The sequence below is a fragment of the Esox lucius genome, chromosome 12 (genome assembly GCF_011004845.1).
Source record: "Esox lucius isolate fEsoLuc1 chromosome 12, fEsoLuc1.pri, whole genome shotgun sequence".
NCBI classification, from domain to species: domain Eukaryota; kingdom Metazoa; phylum Chordata; class Actinopteri; order Esociformes; family Esocidae; genus Esox; species Esox lucius.
The window spans coordinates 26,790,995-26,811,655 of record NC_047580.1 but is presented as its reverse complement, the minus strand read 5'-3'; the positions used below and the strand labels follow the sequence as shown (position 1 = coordinate 26,811,655).

At 39.7% G+C, this 20,661-nt stretch overlaps 1 protein-coding gene across 2 annotated transcripts; it reads left to right on the top strand.

Moving 5' to 3' along the window:
• Positions 1–583: 583 nt before the first annotated feature.
• Positions 584–19,722, top strand: tmem269 (transmembrane protein 269). Of its 2 annotated transcripts, XM_010901605.4 has the most exons (8): positions 584–687; positions 828–849; positions 3,034–3,094; positions 8,381–8,528; positions 10,147–10,244; positions 12,514–12,657; positions 12,844–13,044; positions 16,709–19,722. In XM_010901605.4, the coding sequence occupies exons 1-8, from the start codon at positions 587–589 to the stop codon at positions 16,816–16,818; spliced, it is 885 nt and encodes a 294-aa protein (XP_010899907.2). In that variant the 5' UTR covers positions 584–586; the 3' UTR covers positions 16,819–19,722. The 2 variants fall into 2 exon arrangements, with proteins under 2 accessions (XP_010899907.2, XP_010899908.1); XM_010901606.4 differs by lacking the exon at positions 828–849 and having other exon boundaries at positions 611–687.
• The last annotated feature ends 939 nt before the right edge of the window (positions 19,723–20,661 follow it).

Genomic DNA, 20,661 nt, shown 5'->3' with positions numbered 1-20,661 from the left:
AAGAAGTAGGTTTTTCTAGTTGATTTGTGAATGGGAACGTACATCTAGAAAACTGGTTCATTGCTGCATAGCAATTTCATTGCGTTCCTTGCCCTTTTGAGTTAGCTAACTACAATGACTATATGAGCATTACAACACAAGATTCCAAGTGTAGTTCCAATAACCATTGGTAATGTACAGACACTTCAAGTGTGGGTTGAGCTCAGTAAGGTAATTCGTGCATCTTGTGCAACTGATATAGAGGTGACATCTAACAGTTGATTTTACCAAATCTGTGTAGCTGTTCGGATGACAGCTATTGCTTTACTCAAAAATGATTAAGTGCATGCAACTTCTTATTTATACCCCCAGGGAAAACAGGTGAAAATAATCAATGCCTTTGAAAATGTTTTCTATCAAAAGAGTGATATCATACTATATATGTCAGTTAATAACTCTTTGTGTTTCGTACTCTTACGTTATACAAGAATGACAGCTTTGCCTATCGATTAAAACGCAGAGTCGTCTTTGGAGATACGCAAGAAGTGTATCTTCATCTTCGTTACCAAGATCTTTGTTGTGCTACGTTACAGGGATCAGCCAAAGAATGGACAGTTTCACGCGTCACATCCGGTGGAATATTCTAGCGGATTCTTCGTGGGGCTTTAAAAGCAGGCGCGCAGAGGAGCAAACAGATGCTTGTTACAGGTGAACAAACTGAAACGTTATTAGGGTGCAATAAAGAAACACTTAGTACACATGAAGAAGTAACAATTACTGAAGAGAGATTTATTCAATACCATTGTTCAGTTCAATTCAAGAAGTGTGAATCATTTGCAATATTTCAGCGTTTTCTTTAGGTACTTCAAGGTAAGTCAGACTATTTCACTATTCTCATATCATCTTAGCTGGTATGCAGAAAAGTGATTATTTCCCATATCCAATTGTTATAGTCAATTCTATTTAAATATACTATTGCCTCTGCATTAGTCGGTTTTGTCATCTGAATCTGTGACGCACTTCGTATAAAATAAATTGACGGATCCATTTTGTCTTCTTGTTTTGAGGGGAAATGTATGTCTAAAACAAAAAGAGATTATTTGATGTGACAATGATGCGTTCAGCCCGGTGCTAAACTAGTGATGAATTTAGATAGATGCGCATGGCTCTGATGCTGTAGAAAGTGCGTAGTTAGTGTGAGCACACCCACCGGGTCGACTTGTAAACTACAGCCTAACCTCTACTAGGGCACAGAACTAGGCAACTTTCGCTTTTAAAAGAATCTCGAATATTCTTTGTGTGTGCAGGAAGTTGTAGTACGATTGTCATTTAGAAGCATTTACTGCAATTGTTGCTTGTAAATATCTTTTGAAAACGACGTTTTGCATTTTCTTTCGGAGCACATTATCATTGAAAGGCCCGATAGGTTGAATACAGTATTTCGCTTACTCATTCACGAAAAACAAATGAAATAAAATGTAGTCTCATTAATACAACAATCGAGAGTTGAAGAGATACACTTTTTCATCTTTAGATAGATTGGTGGTTGAAGTTGGCTGTAGGCATACAATGATTTATACCTAGATCAGAGTCCATTCTGATAAAATCGCGTAGTCAATTATCAACAGCTGGAGATTAAATCAGTTAACTATTGTCATGTCATAACGATGAAATATATGTCTTAAAATCTAAAGATCTAAATAAGATAGGATTATGTGCGCAATTACACTGCAGTCGTAATTATGGAGCTGGCCTCTACTACATGTAGTTATTAACTGTTAATACACATTCTGACAGATGGAATGACTACACCCATTTCCATGATCAGTACTTGGTGTAGTTTTTTACCTAACCCGTAGAAAATTGAGAAGGGATTGGTCTTCGATCGCACAGACCTACCAACTACTGCTGTTGTGCTTGCACTCAACCCCAAGAAGAATAACTGCACTGTTAGGCTGCGGTATAAAACACATTAGCCCCTCCACCTGGAGACCTGTTGTTTGTGCAGGCATTTGATCCTGCCCTGATTCACAATTAAGGTCTGATACTTAAGCTATAAAGACACTTGTGGGGCTTGAGCAGAGGCCTGGTACTGTCATATTTTATAAACTAGCCTACCTTGTGATGAAATCCTGTCTTGGAGGGAAGGGATTTCTTTCCTTGGGCATCTACTCACTGGCATGCCCACAGGGGCAATCACTGTATGCCTGCTTCTCAGTCCCCTGTTTTGGGACCAGTTGCTGCTGGATGAGGGTCAGAGGGGTGGGATTTCTGTTTTGTTTGTTTGGGTTTTGGGAGCCATAGTTGATGTCTACTAATGGCATGTGTAGACCAGTTTCAAACAGGTTAATAGCATGTAAATTCTTACACCCCCCCCCCCCCATTTTATTATATTGTTAATGATTTAGGCCCTTGTTCATCACTCCCATGGGTTTAGGGACAGTCAATGACGAAATGTGTCTTTGAAAAGAACATCCAATGCATTTCTTGTTGTTATCACGATGCTCGCTCAACCAGGACGTCTATACCAGAATCCATTCATGTCAGAAGGCGCACACACTGGTTGTTCATCTTGATTTCCCTCAAAGGCACCCAATTCGCAACAAGAAGGTAAACCTGGAGAGAGTGGAGTCATAGTGGAGCCGTTGGCCTTTACATTGTCTTAAAGTGCATGTTCATTTCAGAACCGCAAGCACTAAGAGCGACATAGTAACCCAAGGCGACCTTCCTATTGTGTACATTTATTGTGAAGTGCTGTGGAGCAACAAACACACCTACAATTCATAAAGAACTGATTGTCTTTCTGTGAAGTAAACAACAGGGCAACCTAAGTTCAGTCCAGTTGCTCAGTCTAATAGGGTATTCCTTAATGTAAATCCCTGTTGACGCATTCATAAGAAGGCAGGTGGATGCTGCAGTTTGTTTTGCACATTCTAACGCCAGTCACAAGCTAAAAATGCTATTTCAAGCTGTTTTCCTAACACGCAATCCAGTTCACAATTAAGCTTAATCTGTGTCTGGGAAAAGGTCCCTAAATGTTGACTTGTTTTCCAGCTGCTGTGGTGTTGCCAGACTGACCCAGGGAAAACCATGATTCTGCTTACTCCATCTTCTGGTAAGGGCTTGTTTTAGGATGCCCCTGGGCAAACGTGCATGACAAGGTTAGGATTATCTCGGTCTACATTGAAACATGTGAAACAGGTAATCCTGTCGCACTGTATTGAGTGAGGTTTAGAGTATGCAGCGTTTGAGTGTAGGTAGACGGACGCGGTCAACCCCAAAGGGTCAAGGCAAAGACAGACACAAGAGCCATGGTTTAGATACCAGCACTATGTTAAAGACAGCTATTTAGCCACTAGGTGTTTAGGCTCAGGAGTTAATGGGTGTGAGTAGTGAGTTGCTGTTTTTTTCTCCCCCTACTAGCGTATATATACACTACCATTCAAAGGTTAGGGGTCACTTTGAAATGTCCTTGTGTTTCATGAAAACATAATATGAAATTACTTTGAATGGAAAATATAGTCCTTGACAAGGTTAGTAATAATGATTTTTAATTTAAACAATTATTGTGTCCTTCAAACTTTGATTTAGTCAAGGAATTATCTGATTGCAACAATTACACCCTTGTAGACCTTTGGCATTTTAGTTGTCAATTTGTTGAGGTATTCTGAAGAGATTTCACCCAATGCGTCCTGAAGCACCTCCCTCAAGCTGGATTGGCTTGATGGGCACTTCTTACGTACCAAAAGTTTAAGCTGCTCCCACAACAGCTCAACAGGGCTATGCTGGCCATTATAGACAGAATACCAGCTGACTGCTTCTTCCTTAAATAGTTTGTGCGTAGTTTGGAGCTTTGCTTTGAGTCATTGTCCTGTTGTAGGAGGAAATTGGCTCTAATCAAGCGCTGTCCACAGGGTATGGCATGGCATTACAAAATGGAGTGATATCCTTCCTTCTTCAGAATCCCTTTTACCCTGTACAAATCCCGCACCTCACCACCGCCAAAGCACCCCCAGATCATCACCTTGCCTCCAACATGCTTGACAGACAGTGTCAAGCACTCCAGCATCTTTTCATTTGGTCTGTGTCTCACTAATGTTCTTTGTGATCCAAACACCTCAAACTTGGATTTGTCTGTCCATGACACTTGTTTCTAATCGTCTGTTCTTTTGCCCATCGTATACTTTTCTTTTTATTGTCCAGTCTGAGATGCAGCTTTTTTTATGCAACTTTACCTAGGAGGCCAGCATCCCAGAGTCACCTCTTCACTGTTGACATTAAGACTGGTGTTTTGCAGGTTCTAGCTACTACTTAATGAAGCTGACATTTGAGGACCTGTGAGGCGTCTGTTTCTCAAACTAGACCAGAAGTGTCAAACCTGTTCCACAGAGGGCCGATTGTCTGCAGGTTTTTGTTTTTTCCTTTAAAATGGGTCCTAGTTCAGACCTAAACAACCAGGTGAGGGAAGAACCTAAACAATTAGTGACCTAATTAATAAATCAAGTACAAGGTGAGAGCGAAAACCTGCAGACACTCGGCCCTCCGTGGAACCGGTTTGACACCTCTGAACTAGACACTCTAAAGCATTGGTCTTCAACCCTCTCCTGGGGACCCCCCCAGGCCATTCAATCTATTTGTATCCCAGAGCTAGCACACCTGAATCAACTTATTAGCTAATTAACAAGCCCTTACCTGTTGAATCAGGTGAGCTAGTTCAGGGCTAAAACTAAACTGTGAGATGGCTTGGGGGTCCCCAGGAGAGGGTTGAAGTATTTGTATTCTTGCTCAGTTGTGCATTGCTCAGTCCTTTAAAATGGGACTGAGCTCCCATTCCTTTTCTATTCTGGTTAGAGACAGGTTGTGCTGTTCTGTGAAAGGAGTAGTGTACTGCATTGTACAAGATTTTCAGTTTCTCGCATGGAATAGCCTTCATTTCTCTGAACAAAAATAGACTGATGAGTTTCAGAATAAACCTTTTTTGTTTCTGACCATTTTGAGCCTGTAATCAAACCCACAATTGCTGATGGTCAAGATACTCAACAAGTTTAAAGAAGGCCAGTTTTATTGTTTCTTTAACCAGCAAAACAGTTTTTAGCTGAGCTAACATAATTGCAAAAGGGTTTATATGATCAATTAGCCTTTAAAAATGATAAACTTAGATTAGTATACACAACATGCCATTGGAACACAGGAGTGATGGTTGCTGATAATGTGCCTCTGTACGCCTATGTAGATATTCCATTCAAACTCAGCTGTTTCTAACTAGAATAGTAATTTACAACATTAACAGTCTACACTGAATTTCTGATCAATTTCATGTCATTATAATGGACCAAAAATGAGCTTTTTCCCAAAAACAAGGACATTTTCAAGTGAACCCAAACTTTTGAATGGTTGTGTTCTATAGGAAAGACGTATTACCATATAATTTGTTTAAATGTTAATGCTGGATGTACTGTATGTGATTATGTAGATTGTAATATAATGCTAGAGTGCTATACTGTTTTTGGTTTTTGGCATATTTGTTATTATTTTTTCATCTTTGTAATAAAAATAATTAACAAATAGGGACTTACATCTCAGTCAAGTGGGAGCATGAGGTTTGTTTCATGCACATAATCCATAATTTCCCAGTTGTGTATTTTCTCCCATGCTCATCTAAATAGGCGGACGTCTTAGGCCTGTATTCACAGAGCATCTCGTAGATGGAGGCCTGATCTAGGATCGGGTCTCTGTGTCTTTTATTGTGATCTAAAAGGCAAAAAAAGTGATCCAGGCACTTGTACATATTGGACAGTGTGAAATGGGCCCAGAAATACAAACTTAAATGTGACTGTGTCTGGCTCTGACTTGATACTTGGATGGAATTTATCAGTGGTGCTGAGATTATATTGACTGGCTGGATTAGGGCTCCTCGAGTTATGAAACACAAGCTAATTATTTTTATTTTTATTCCACACAAAAAATGAAAGAGTATGATTTTTTAAATAAAAAATAGTTGTTTACATTTTGGCAAAACCGATAAAGCTTGTTGGGAGATACTGTAAATGTATCTGCATATTAATTGGGCATAGTTGACCATTTTGTGTTTGTTGGTTAGGTTGTTGAAAGCCAAGTAATATAAAATGTAAATCAGAAATGAGATGCATGCTTGTCAAATGAACTTCTTCTTAAAAGTTGTTGGCTTGTGCTGTGTCTCATACACTGTTTTCTTTCAGATGAAGAGTCTCTTGAACTCGACTGCCTTTGGAATCACACGAAGTTCTGTGTGCAAAACAGAATAGTAGGAACATGACTTTAACCCTTTTTCACGTACAGACATTAGTTTGTTAGACTCTTAGTTTAAAAATGGTTGCTACACTAATCTTAATGTTTACTTTATTTTGTGGTATGTGGGTCTCTTATCACCTGAGACACTGTCTAGGCAACCTTTATCACCTCAGCTTATTAATTTCTGTGTGAAATCTTAAGTCTCTATTGGAGCTATAGACACACAGGAACAAAGATACATTTGTCTGCCTTCATTAAAAACCCTCACTGCATTGCAAGGAACACAAAAGCTCCGGCCATAGTAAAGCAGCCAACGTCACTAGACTTTCCAGCTTGCTGAGTAAGAGGACCTATCCGTGATGCCTTTTAATTTGTTTCAAGATTTTGTGATTGCCTAAACATTCAATGCAATTCAAAATAAACTCTTAGTCTTTGTCATTATTTACTTAAAAACTGTGATGGAATTACTTTGTATTACGAATTACAAGACTTCTGATGGGAACTTTGTGATACAACAGAACTCATAACATGAGTAAACTGTCACAGTATTGTGGTTAAGTAATTACATCACATTTTGCCAAAATACAAATTATGACAAAGATGGATGATAGGCTTTTATGGATGCTCTCTAACAGCAACCCAGACCATGTCCTTTGTCATTGTTCCAGGTCACTTTGTTTTGCCAGTCAATCACCCTAATGAATCCAACATCCTAGTAATGTCAATATCTCAGGGTTGCACTGTGTGGACCATCTCTCACTCCTCCACAGTCTCTTATCTAAACATATGCTGTGTAATTGTAAAATTAGTATATCACGTGGAAATATGAACGTTAAAATAGTTACACTACCGTTACATGCCTGGCCCCCAAATGTGGGCTGTTGGATTCACTTGGGGTGAGGATGTCTCATAAAGGTCTGTCAAGTTTAGATTCACATGTCAATCAGATATTTTCAGAATGGTCAGTTCAACATCACTTGGAACATTCTTATCTAGTGTAAAGTTATTTGCATCAATTGATTTAAAAAGTGAGCTCTGACTTGTATATATTTATTTTCAAATATTGTATTATTTAACACTTTGGTTCATTTTGTAGTTTTTGTCAAGTTGTTCTGAATGGTTGCCAACATTGGAAGCACCAGCTATGACCACTGTTTACTGATTGTTGTTACTTGGTTAACATAAGTAACCAATTCCCTGGGAATTCAGCTATAACAAGATTGTAGGTTTATTTATAGATTTAATGCCATCACAGGATTCACACATAAAACTAGAGGCACATTTCCCAGTATATACAACTTTTTCACACTCCAGGGACATAGACCTTGTTAGTGAGACATTGTCATCCCAACTGAGCCTGACCAGGCCTTTGGGCCTATGGACAACATGAAAGGGCTTTTGCTTGACACTGCTTGTCCATGGATTTGTTTTTGGAAAACACTCTAAATCCAATGTGTTCTTATGCTGATTATATATTACTGTATATACTGTGCCAGCCCTTCATTTCAATGTTTTATTCTGAAAGTGGATTAGTCTATCGAATGGTGAGTCTCCAATAAACTTACATACTTCTTGGTAAGTGCTACTACTTTTTATTAGTTAGATGACTACCTTTTTGTTTAGGATTGTAAATAATGTAAAATTTGTATGTTAAAAATGAATTATCTTTGCAAATGTTCATTCTTTGATAACAAATTACATTATATAATTATGTGTAAAGTATGAATACAACCTTTACCATTTTTATTTAATTTCTCCCTTATACTAGTGCTACTGTAGTTTTAATGCTGTATGGTTGGGGTTGCATGGGGCTTTACTTTTCCCCTTTAATTTCCCCTTTTTCATTTCTTGGTACAGCTGCTGATTGCTGTCCTGGTGTTGCGAAGGGGCCACATAAGTAGCAAGCCAAATTAGCCAAACGAGCCGTCTTTCGCGTGTTTGGTTTGTTTGACTTATTCGTTTAAAAAGGATGGCACTTTTGACATACTGTACAGCAGTTTAAGTATGGCCATCAGATATGACGTGATCCTATCATATCTGTAGTGTTTTTGCTATAATCCTCTTCAGAGGAGCTAAGTGAATCAAAAATAGAGCCACAGCTAACAGAAATCACTGTCCTCACTGTTCTTAGGTTTCTTCCAGCGCACCAAAAAGCTATTTCTGAGTGAGCAGGCCACTGGTGTCCAGATCAAGGAGTTCATACGCAAAAATGCAGCCAATGCTCTGTCTATGGCCAACATGCTCATGGGTATGGCCTCAATTCTCTGCAGCCTGAATGGGTGAGTGAACACACATTATCTACACAACTATCTACCAGTAAATTATTGGATAATTATTTTTCCTGTTACATTAGATACACAAAAACTACCGGTCAACAGTTTTTATTGAAATTGAAGCTGTTCATATCCAGTGAATACCCTGAAAAGCTGCCGGAGGTTAAAAAAAAAGAAGCCCTTTTTCAGGGAACAAGTAATGTGTTAACAACTTATGCTGCAATGGAAGTAAATGAAGCCTTGAAAGTTGATGCTTACATTTCCTGCAGATTACCCTACTTTTTTGGGTTACTTACAAACCCTCTGTCTGTATAAAAGCAGTGTTGGAACAGACTGTGTTACTACCCCCTCTTGAGCATTATTTAAACAGTATTGTACTGCAGGAAGTAGTATATTGCTATCAGAATGATGAGAAAATGGCAATTAATAAAGGAAGACATACAAACCATTATAACCCTTAAAAGTGTAGGTCTTTCCTTTGAAAACTTGGCTTTCTCTAATGTGTACAGTTTCCTACACCCTCAAAAGGCACTTGGAAACTGGAGGAAAAACTGGAAGAGGTCTGGCAGACACAACAGAATCAGAAGACAAGTTTCTAAGAGTCAACAGCTTGCGTGATTGCCGGCTCATAAGACAACAGCTTCAAGCACAGCTTAATACTAGTCGAAGTATGCAAACTTAGTTTCAGCTGAGTCAAGAAGACTTCGAGCTGCAGGTTTGACAGATCAAGTGGCAGTTAAAAAGCCATTGCTTAGATGGCAAAATAAGAAAAAGAGGCTTTCCCTGCCTTGAAGCGCTGTTCTTATGGACTGATTCCTCACACAGGGTTTATGTATGCCGGCAAGTAGGCGAAAGGGTGGTTCCTCAGTGTGTGACATTAACTGTCGAACATGGAGGAGGAAGCTTGATGGTCTGGGGCTCTTTTCCTGAGTCCAGGGTTAGCAACTTGCACAGAGTGGCACCCTGAACCTAAACTGCTACCACAGTATTTTGCAGCTTGATGCAATACCCTCTAGCGTAAGCTCCATTGGTCAGGGGTTCATCCTACAGCAAGATAATGACCCAACACATACCTTCAGGCCATGTCAGAACTACCTTTTAAAAGAAAATAACAAGACGGTAGGCTTCAAATAATGGAATGGCCAGCACAGTGTGCAGACACACTGTCCAAACCCCACTGAGCTGGTTTGGGATGAACTGGGCAGAAGGGTGAAAGCAAAGCAACCTAGGTAGTGTAGCTATATTCCAATAGCGTGCATCTTTGTTAATTCTATTTTGGTATTTTCTTCCCAAAACAAGATTTTATGTTGTATTGACAGTTGACATAAGCTCCTGTGTAATGTCTATGGACAAAACACATATTGACCCAAGAAAAGCAGAGCTATTTAGGGAAGACTGTTTTTTTTTCAAGAAGCTTATCAAGATTAGAACATGCAGTAAAAGATTACCCAGCTCCGACACGATACAGCATGTTGATGTAAATATGAAATGCATATGTTGTGACAAGCACTAAGTGACTGAGTAGAATATAAAGGAAATCATCTGTCAACAGACCAGCCCTAGAGTTGGGCAACATTGATTTTCAGTTATAAATGCTTACTGACATTTGACCCTCATTTTCCAGACACAAACATGCTGCGTGCTGGCTGGTCCTGATTGGCTATCTGCTGGATTTGGCTGATGGGGCAGTTGCCAGGCGACTGGACGCATGCTCTGCTCTAGGTAAGTGGATTGATGGCCACAATGCAGTAGCATGAAACATGCTTTATTACAAGGTTTGTTCGAGAGGCAAGTGGCATGAATCCGTCTGGGATGAGAATAGCTCTATGCTATTGAACATGTTAACAAAAACTGGACATTCCATTACAACAGCTATGCTAGTGTTGTGGTGGTAGAGCTGTTTAACAAAAAGATACACGAGGACATACGTACACTAACACATACGCACATGCATAAACTAACACATACACTCAGCCACACAAACTGCAGGGCATAATAACATGTGTGATAGAGGAGTTAGTCACTGACTTTTAACTCACCCTATACCCAGGCATTCATACCTATGGCAATGTATCTTCTAGAACTAACCTGGTCTGGCTCAGTTTAAGTTACGACTAACTTCACTTAACCTGAATTTCTGAGCCACGAGGCTTCGAGACTGAGTTGATGACCAGTTAAATATAACTCTCTCACAAACATTTTGAGTAATTTGAAAGTTAAATTCCGTGACTATAATATTATTGTTAACAGTAGGATTGGGGAACATATGTTGGGCATTTATAATATTAGTAGGCCTTTACAAAAGCACATCAAAGACAAAATAAACAATAGGTTATAAAATAAATATAAACTAAAAAGTATTACATTTATTCAGTTGTCAATTTAAACCTAAGGACCAACTGAAATTTGACTGAAGAGGTGCATGGGGGTTGCCAGACTGAGCTCAAGGACAGAAAATATTTTTCATCTTGCTTTGGGACATTCAAGTTATCTGCACACCCCTCACATATGTAGCCCCATAGCCTGCTCAATCGACAGGATACATTTTCTTTTCAACATGGGACTAACTCACATGGATTGATGGTTCAGCATTGTATCAATGAAGAGTTCAGTGTTTGACTTGCCACTTGTGACATGCAGATAGAGTTAGCGACAGGCAGACATGCTTTGTCTACCGTTATACTACAGTTTAAGCATGAGCTGGAATGTGAAGCTACCTGAAGCTAGCTAATGAAAAGAGTAGATATAGCTCAGTACATAGTACAGCTTCTTGCATTTACCTTCAATTATGAGGAACTTTATCAACAGATACATTTGAGCACAATCTCTTTAGGCTACTCTCAAACAACTAGCTAACTGCCAACTGCCAAGCCAAGACCACAATCATATCTTTGTTCTGTGTGCCTGGACTTGGATCCCTGCTCATTACACTGTAGCTAATGAATCAAATAGCTTAAAAGGAAAGAAAGGCATGTATAATAGAGAAACGATCCTTTACCAACCGGATGTATGCATATTTTACAATGGTAGGAGCAGATCAGCATACTGTAGCAATGTCATAGCAGGTCACGTGCTGCAACAGGGTTTCAACAAATGTGCTGATCTGCTTCTCTCTGAATCACACTTGTTCCAAGCTTTGTGACTCTTCCTTCTGTCATAGGGCTATTTTAAGACTGTTTTGTATTATTAGGAGACCTTGCTAACATGACCTTATTTTTACTTGCTGATTTGATAAAACTTTTAAGCAAACTAAAGTTGTAATAAGCACGGCACATTTTTCAAATGATCACACACACAGCATATTAAAAACATGATCTAACAAAAGACCCATACAAGTGGCTTTACATGATTACCTCTTGTGTGCAGATAGTCACGTCTACACTACCATGCACTGTAGCCTGAAATAGCTCCCAGCAGGTGCCCCACAATACCTCACCGCCCGGACATTTCAAGGGCTTTGTGTCCCAACACTGTTTTTTCTGCATGACTGCAGGTGGGTGTTGTTGTACCCCCTATTTGTGTGAATTGAACAGTCACTTTACGATTAATCAGTCTAATTCGGGGGGGGGGGGGGGGGTCGCGCTTCCATTGTCTGTTCTATCCCAATGCTTTGGCCTCTCCGCATTCCTGAAATGGCTAAAATTGTTGACCCCTGTGCTATGGAATTCCATGTCGTTCATTGGAGCAGCGATCAGAATCACCTCATGCTTGTCGCTTGGCGAAAACAGGCTGCCCTGCTTTGGACAGACAATTAGACTGTGGCGTTAGGGAATGTTGTTTACAGAGGAAAGTGGCAGGCTTGTAAGGCTGACACTGAATTTTCCACTATGGATAGACCAATTTTACAAAAACACACATGCTCAGACACACACACACACACACACACACACACACAATCCATTTGCAGTATAACTAGTATAACAATTGATGTACAGTATAACCAGTGTAATGATGTACAGTATAACCAGTTCTGTCTTTCTTTTCTGGCTAGGTGCTAAGTTGGATGATTTTGCAGATTTCACAACCTTTGGGATTGCCACATCATTGCTCCTGAGGACACATGACTTACTGGACAACATCCTGTGCATGTGCTATGTCCTGTCAGTGTTTGTCCGCCTCTGCTTCTTCTCCAGCGGTAAGGGACAAAAACAGAAAGCACGGACGCATTTGTGAGAGTGCTACGCATAGAATCAGCCATTTCTTTCTACGACAGCATCTCATTATTTATTATTCAGAAGTTCAGCTTAAAGATAAAGGTTTTTGGCTATTTAAGAGTGAACATTTCTAATTTGGGTCTTGTCTGTGTTTTTCTTGTCTACAGGCATCCCTTTCATGTACCGGGGCTTGCCATGTATCTACGCTTCTGCCATCCTGGCCTGTATCTCCCTGCTGACCGGAGGTAACCCTGTGATCCTTCGGATCATTGCTGTGGTCCTGATCCTGCTTATGGTGAACCAGGGCTTCTACCCTCACGACAGGGTCCTGGAGTCACAGGCCTGGAAGAAGGTGGTCTATGCTGGAGGTAATGCACCAGAGCAGAGTTTCTTAATCCTGGTCCACGGGACCCAAAAGAGTGTGCAGTTTAGTTTTTGGCCTAGTGCTACACATCTGCTTAAAATGATGAAATGTTTGATGGGTTTATTAGGTGTATCGGTTGTGTTGTGCAAGCCTAGGGCAACTAGATTGATTTCACAAGCTTACATACTGTGGGGATCATAAGTATTCACCCCTTAACATTTTTCTAAAAGTTTTGTGTTACAAAATGCAATCGAGGTCAATTTAATTGTGATTTCACTATGGTGATTTTTAAAATGGTGACAGTGGATTTCTGTGGCTGTGACTGGAGAAAGGTGAGGAAGGTTTGACAATATTGTTGTCTACACAATGACATAATGATACAAAATAGACAGGATGGACATATTCCAAAATGTGCAGCAAGGCACATAAGTAACAATATAACATTTTGCATATTCATTAAGAATGGTGTTTATTCTTAACGCAAAGCCATACGTTTGGGGAAGTCCATCACAACGTGGCTGTAATTGTATGGGTGTGCTTGACATTGACACCAGAGGGTGAGATCATAAGATCTACGCTGGAGTTGCATACCAAAAAAACTGAATGTCCCTGACTAGACAAGTTCCAGTTTAGATGGAGTAGACAAGTTCCAGTTTTGAATCTAAATAGTGACAAGACTTGAACATTGCTGTCTAACCATGTCACCAGGACTTGCCTTTTGGGTCTATTTGCCCAAGTTATATTGTGTCGTGCCCAAGTCGTCTTGTTGCAGCGGTGGTGTAAAAAAGGTGTAAACTGCTTAATTCATAGAGCCGTAGTTCAGCGTACGTTATCCTAAAATCATCTAAACATTATAATGAATTCACGGCAGTGAATGTTAGCTAAGTACAAAGTTAATAGGATTGAATTAGCCATATACATTCACCTAAAGGATTATTAGGAACACCTGTTAAATTTCTCATTAATGCAATTATCTAATCAACCAATCACATGGCAGTTGCTTCAATGCATTTAGGGGTGTGGTCCTGGTCAAGACAATCTCCTGAACTCCGAACAGAATGTCAGAATGGGAAAGAAAGGAGTATTTCACAATCTGCTCAGTTACTGGGATTTTCACGCACAACCATTTCTAGGGTTTACAAAGAATGGTGTGAAAAGGGAAAAACATCCAGTATGCGGCAGTCCTGTGGGCGAAAATGCCTTGTTGATGCTAGAGGTCAGAGGAGAATGGGCCGACTGATTCAAGCTGATAGAAGAGCAACTTTGACTGAAATAACCACTCGTTACAACCGAGGTATTCAGCAAAGCATTTGTGAAGCCACAACATGCACAACCTTGAGGCGGATGGGCTACAACAGCAGAAGACCCCACCGGGTACCACTCATCTCCACTACAAATAGGAAAAAGAGGCTGCAATTTGCACGAGCTCACCAAAATTGGACAGTTGAAGACTGGAAGAATGTTGCCTGGTCTGATGAGTATCGATTTCTGTTGAGACATTCAGATGGTAGAGTCAGAATTTGGCGTAAACAGAGTGAGAACATGGATCCATCATGCTTTGTTACCACTGTGCAGGCTGGTGGTGATGGTGTAATGGTGTAATCGTTTAAATGCCACGGCCTACCTGAGCATTGTTTCTGACCCTGTCCATCCCTTTATGACCACCATGTACCCATCCTCTGATGGCTACTTCCAGCAGGATAATGCACCATGTCACAAAGCTCGAATCATTTCAAATTGGTTTCTTGAACATGACAATGAGTTCACTGTACTGAAATGGCCCCCACAGTCACCAGATCTCAACCCAATAGAGCATCTTTGGGATGTGGTGGAACAGGAGCTTCTTGCCCTGGATGTGCATCCCACAAATCTCCATCAACTGCAAGATGCTATCCTATCAATATGGGCCAACATTTCTAAAGAATGCTTTCAGCACCTTGTTGAATCAATGTCACGTAGAATTAAGGTAGTTCTGAAGGCGAAAGGGGGTCAAACACAGTATTAGTATGGTGTTCCTAATAATCCTTTAGGTGAGTGTATATCTTGACGCAGGCCAACTGTTCTTAATGTAAGGCAATTCAGAAATTGACATTACACTGCTAAATACAGAATTAATTTAGCCATAACTTTTTTATCACAAGTGTTGCACAGTTGGTGAGCTCGACAAACTTTCCGCTATAGAGAATCAAAACGGTATGGCTCATAATAGATTTATATTTTATTTGGCTAGTGAACAGAAATAACCATAAAATCCACAGTACCTCTCCAGAGTATTCACCCCCTTGGAATTGACATGGACTCAAAAATTTCAGAATGCATTAGACATTTTTATCACTGATCAACACCAGTACATAATGTCAGTGAAAAATTTAATCTACAAATTCTACATATTCTAAATTCATTACAAATAATATGAAACAGAAAATAACTGATTTAATGAGTATTCAACCCCTTTAGGCAATATTTGGTAGAGGCACCTTTGGCAGCAGTTACAGCCATGAGTCTGTTTGAATAAGTCTCTACCAGCTTTGCACATCTGGACAGAGCAATGTTTGCCCTTTCTTTGTAAAATTGCTCAAGCTCTATCCAGTTGGAAGGGGACCTTCGGTGAACAGCGATTTCTCAGCTCTTACCAGATATTCGGAATTTGATTGCGTTCCAGGCTTTGACTTAAGATTTGGATCCAAAGTCTCACTGTGTGCTTTGGATGCCATAAAGGCCACTTTTGTTAAGCACCTTGGCAATTGAAGTAGGCACAGTATCTCCCAGCTCTGCCATGGTAGACTGCAACTCCTTCAGAGTTGCCACTGGCCTCTTGCTGACCAACCTTACTAGTTTCTTTCTCACCTGGAGACTCAGTTTTTGAGGATGGCGTGTTCTAGATAGATTCACTGTTGTGTATATTTTCTCCATTTCTTAATAAGCAAGCAAGCAAGTTTATTCATATAGCACAATTCATACATAGAAGCAATTCAATGTGTTTTACAAAGAAAAAGAAAAAATATCAAAATACAATAGCATAAAAACAAATACTCAAATGAAAACATCAAAACAACATCACAGTAATAAAACATAGAATAAGAAAATAAAATGAAAACGGGATGAGGATAAGGCTTTACTGTATGCAGGGGGTATTCATTGCCTTGGAAAATGTTTGGTATCCTACCCCTGATTAGTGCATTTTAAGGAACCTTTTTCTGGATTTGCTTTGAAATATCCCTTGTCGTCCTGATGTAATTTCCATTAAGAATTTGGCGGTGGCACCTCTCATAGCTGTTTTTAACCTGAAATCCTGTGTAACTCCTTCATTGCACAAAGGTGGACTCCCTTCAATTACTTCTGTGACTTGTCTAAAGACCAATTGGTTGACCCACGGCCAATTCAGGTGTGTCATAGCAAAGGGGGTGAATACTTATGCAATTAATTCATTTGTAATCCATGTATTTTATCCAAAATAAAACATCAGTTCAATTCAGATTGATTTAATGTTGTAATGCAAAATATGGACGAGTCCAAGGTGGCGAATACCTTTTTGAAAGCCATGGAGGAATCCTACTGAAGGTGTCTAGAGTATGTTCATGTTTCAGGTCACAGATATGTAGCAATAGAAAAAAGGTTAATTAGAGGGGCTATTCATCTCCTTTTTATTTTTCTGTTTTGTTTTGCAGGAGTTGTCATGGTGTTCTGTTCCTCTTTCCCTCCGGCATGTGTGTACTACCTGTTGTGGTCTGTCTCCTACATTTTGTTCCCAACATCTCTTTGGAGTTGCAAAGTGTAGTAGATGTAAAGGCCTGCTGTAAACTCACACTCGCACATGGCTTGTCAACAGGCCGCCCAGCGGAGTTACTAGCTGCTAGCTTTCCACAGCGGATCGAAAAAGGACGTATATTTTTTGTAAGATGTATTTGCCTTTTTTCATCATGGCAACTTGATGGATAATGTACTGTACCTTAGCCATTTTAGTTTTTGATTCTGACAGGGTTTGGGTATCTTGTCTACCATGTCTGTACAATACATCTGGAGGAGTACTGTTCGGTCTTGTATGTATTGTACTGTCCCTTATGCAGAAATTGTGCTTAAGATTACTACAGTTATTTTAAAATATTTTCACTAATTCATAGGAAGTAATTTGGGAGGACTGTAAAGCAAAGGTATGCAAAGTCTGGGTTGCAACGCCAAGAGGGGACTTGTATCGGGGTCGTCGTACTTTGATGAACACTTCCTTTTTTTCAGAAAGGAATATACATGGGACTGTAACCATCTTGTTGAGAAATGTAATTGGATACATTTTTACATCATAAAAAAAGCATTTTGTATTTAACGATTCTCTCTCACATAGTCATAATAGCCTACAATCAATAGTCTGGTATGCTTATGTTGCTTTATGAGTAACAAACTTCATACTGCCAATTGTTGCCCAGAAAGGAAAATCAATGTGTAATTTATTACTGACAGGCTGTCCACATAGGAAAGATGATTAAACTAGAATGAATGTGTTTTTATTTTATATTAATAGGCAATGTTAGCTATACTTTTGCTTAGAGGGCTACTGCTCAACAGGGGCTATTTTGCAGCAATTTCAAGGGTAGTCAACCGCTGATTCAGATAGCCAATAGCTCACAATTGCAGAAACAAAGGCCAGATGATAGGATTTGTCATTGCAGGCTGACATTAACACAGCGGAAATGTTGTCAATGAACCGAGCACAAGGAGAACCAGCAGTCTTCATTTCAACCACCCCGATGGGGTCGCCAGAATGTAAGGAGAGGAGAAAAATGGGTTCCCTACAAATAATAGTTCAATAACACTGATGTAAAGAAAGAAAATGCCAGCACAAAAATACACCTGACACTAATAGAAGCCGTGTCCCTCAATTTTTATTTTATTCTTTACTATATAAGGTTGATTTCACATGGCATGCTATCAGTTTGAAGTATGTTTGGTCAACACTTTAGTTGGAAAGTCCAGATAGTCAATCTGTAGATGTTCTTCATATTATTATACTATCAACACAATCTGTTGCTAAGGAAATTATTGCTAAGTTTATGGTTCGTGTTAGGATAGTGATTGCAGTTAAGGTTAGTAGATAGTTTTACTGATGGCTGTCGGTTGTCTGTAGAGCATTGATCAGATGGCCAAGCACTTAGGGCATTGAACAGTTACCAAAAGGTTGCTAGATCAAATCCTGTGTTCTGTCCTCGAGCAAGACAGTTGACCCTAATTGCTTCTGAACGTCGCTCTGGATGAGAGCGTCTACAGTACTAAATGACTAGTGCAAATCCACAGATGGACTATCCAAATGAAGTGTTATGGTTTCGTTTTTTTTCTTTAGTGGGGGACAGACTTCCTGTGGTTCATAGATTTCTTGTGTTCTACTGAAAATTACTCTGCCATTCTGAGTTATTTTCTCATCAGGTTTTTAAAAAAAAATGTATTTTTATTTTTTGCTTTCTGGCACCAGAAATGTATTGTCGCTCTTTGGTGGTCACATGTTTATTCCTTACAAAATCTACAAACCATTTTCGGATGAGATTTGTTTCATTATACTGCAAGCACAATTGAATAGTGCTATAATTCAATGACTTACATTCCCACCAGTTATTTTAATCACTCTGAATTACAGTATTTTAAAGATGTCAGGCTAATTATGGTGTATACCATAATGGCGATTACTATATACCTGGTCTCTTAAGTACTAGTCTCAGTGTTTTTATTGACTAAACCAAACGCCGAAGCAGGTTTTATCCTTACTCTGTAAGGGTTTTTCCTCTTTTAATTTGGATTACCCATGTCATTGTGGTTAGATTTTGCCTCCTATGAACGTTTTTGGTTTTTGTTCTTCTCTGCTTCTGTTTTAAGAGGCTTTGGACATTCAGTAGTACCTAAAAAGCATTACAATCCTGTTGCTTTTATTTAAAGGTAAAGTAAATACAGTTTACAGAGTTATATTTTTTGGAGTTCACTTTATAACTTTCACACAATATAACTTTCACACTATAGTGCCGTCCTGAACCGTGTTTTGTTGACTTGGATATTTTCAGCAGCTATGTATAACCAGTCCTGCACAGCTCATCTTTGCTTGGTTCGGCTCAGCTCAGTAGTGTGAAACAGTTCTGCAGTTACCTTTGAGTCATGAGGACAAACATATTTACTGGAATCTTCCTGTTCTTGGTCCTTTATGTTGAGCAAGGACATTCTCCATTTCCACATAACTGGGTGTGCTGTTCTGAAGATAGTGGTTTGTGCCTCTCTCTTCTTAGATATGAGTGTGAGTGATGGAGACAATGTGATTAGTTTTGTTTTGAATTGTCTTTAGAGCTTAAGAGAGAAACTGACGAGCAACAGTACTATAAATGTCAGCTCAGCGTGGCCCAAAGTGCCAGTTTGTTGGCGTCATAGTCAACAATAAGCAGTGCTTTAAAAAAACATCAACAGTCCAGATAGTGTGTGTGTGCAGTACATTGGAAAAATACCACTTTTATGTAACATATTCTGAGTGACTCCAACACCATGTCACGGTGGGTGCTCTCTCCCTGTGTGGCCACTATAATACATGTCTCATTACTACAATCAAAGGCACATAAGTGATACTCGCTGATTAAGGAGCAGTAAATGTCTTGTGGTGATTTCTGTATTGAAAATTTGGTAACAATTTTGACAATAAAAAGTGGTGATAAAAAGACTTGCCTGATTTTATGACACTAGGGTACGATGTTCTATTGCTGACACCCTGTTTCATGTTAATTCCTTAAATAAATGGGAATCCATACGAGAGGTGATGAATGCCTTTGATCCTCATTAGATGCTGTTAATCTCACTCCCACCCTCAATCCAGGTTTACTGTCATCTCTGTCCCCTTTACCTGTCTTTCAGCCCTACCCAAAGGGTCGTGCTCTGTTACAATCTTCACTCTCTTTCCCTGTGGAAGCCCCTCCTCTCCACCCTCAAAGGTCTCCATCTGTGTACTCTTGGGTTGCCTCCTTTCTGGCCAGGTACTCCTACCAGCTGACGAGGAGAGTCTCTGGGTTTGCTCCACAGGTTCTCACTACTGGAGTCCCCAGTGATGGGTTCTAGTGTAGGTCCTCCCCTTCTTTTTATACATCAAGAATATTTTCTCTCATATTCTCACAGGGTCTTTTATGTTATTGCTATTTAGTTTACATTCTAAGCAATCGGGTCTTTGTTGTAGAGTGACTCCTGGGTAAATTGCGTTATGACATGCTGCCTGTGTGACTCAGAGAGCATGAGGAAAAAGGTTAGCTGTATTGATGACATCAAAATTGAATCATTATGCTTCTGTGAAGGTCCTTGAGTGGCCACGCCACAGCCGATGATGAACCAAACTGCAAGCTGACAGAGCTTGTAAGGATTGTGATGGTAATTCCATCGATCAGAACTCTTATAGGAGGAAGTACAGAGACAAAATTCTCTTGCACATTTAACAGTATATTTTCAAATAGAGACGTGTCAAACACTTACAAAAATAATCATCCAAGGAGTCTCTAACTTAATACATGAACAGTTCGTATTTATTACAGTTAAAAGGGGTGTGGTAAGATGCTGCCCATCTGTCCTGTGTCACATAGGTTTTACCCAAAGGGCGGGCTGTCCCCCCACCTGG

Coding starts and splice junctions, on each gene's coding strand:
- tmem269 (XM_010901605.4), top strand. CDS start 587: ATGGACAGTTTCACGCGTCACATCCGGTGGAATATTCTAGCGGATTCT. Junction 3,095..8,380: donor TCTGCTTACTCCATCTTCTG/GTAAGGGCTTGT, acceptor CACTGTTCTTAG/GTTTCTTCCAGCGCACCAAA. Junction 8,529..10,146: donor ATTCTCTGCAGCCTGAATGG/GTGAGTGAACAC, acceptor CTCATTTTCCAG/ACACAAACATGCTGCGTGCT.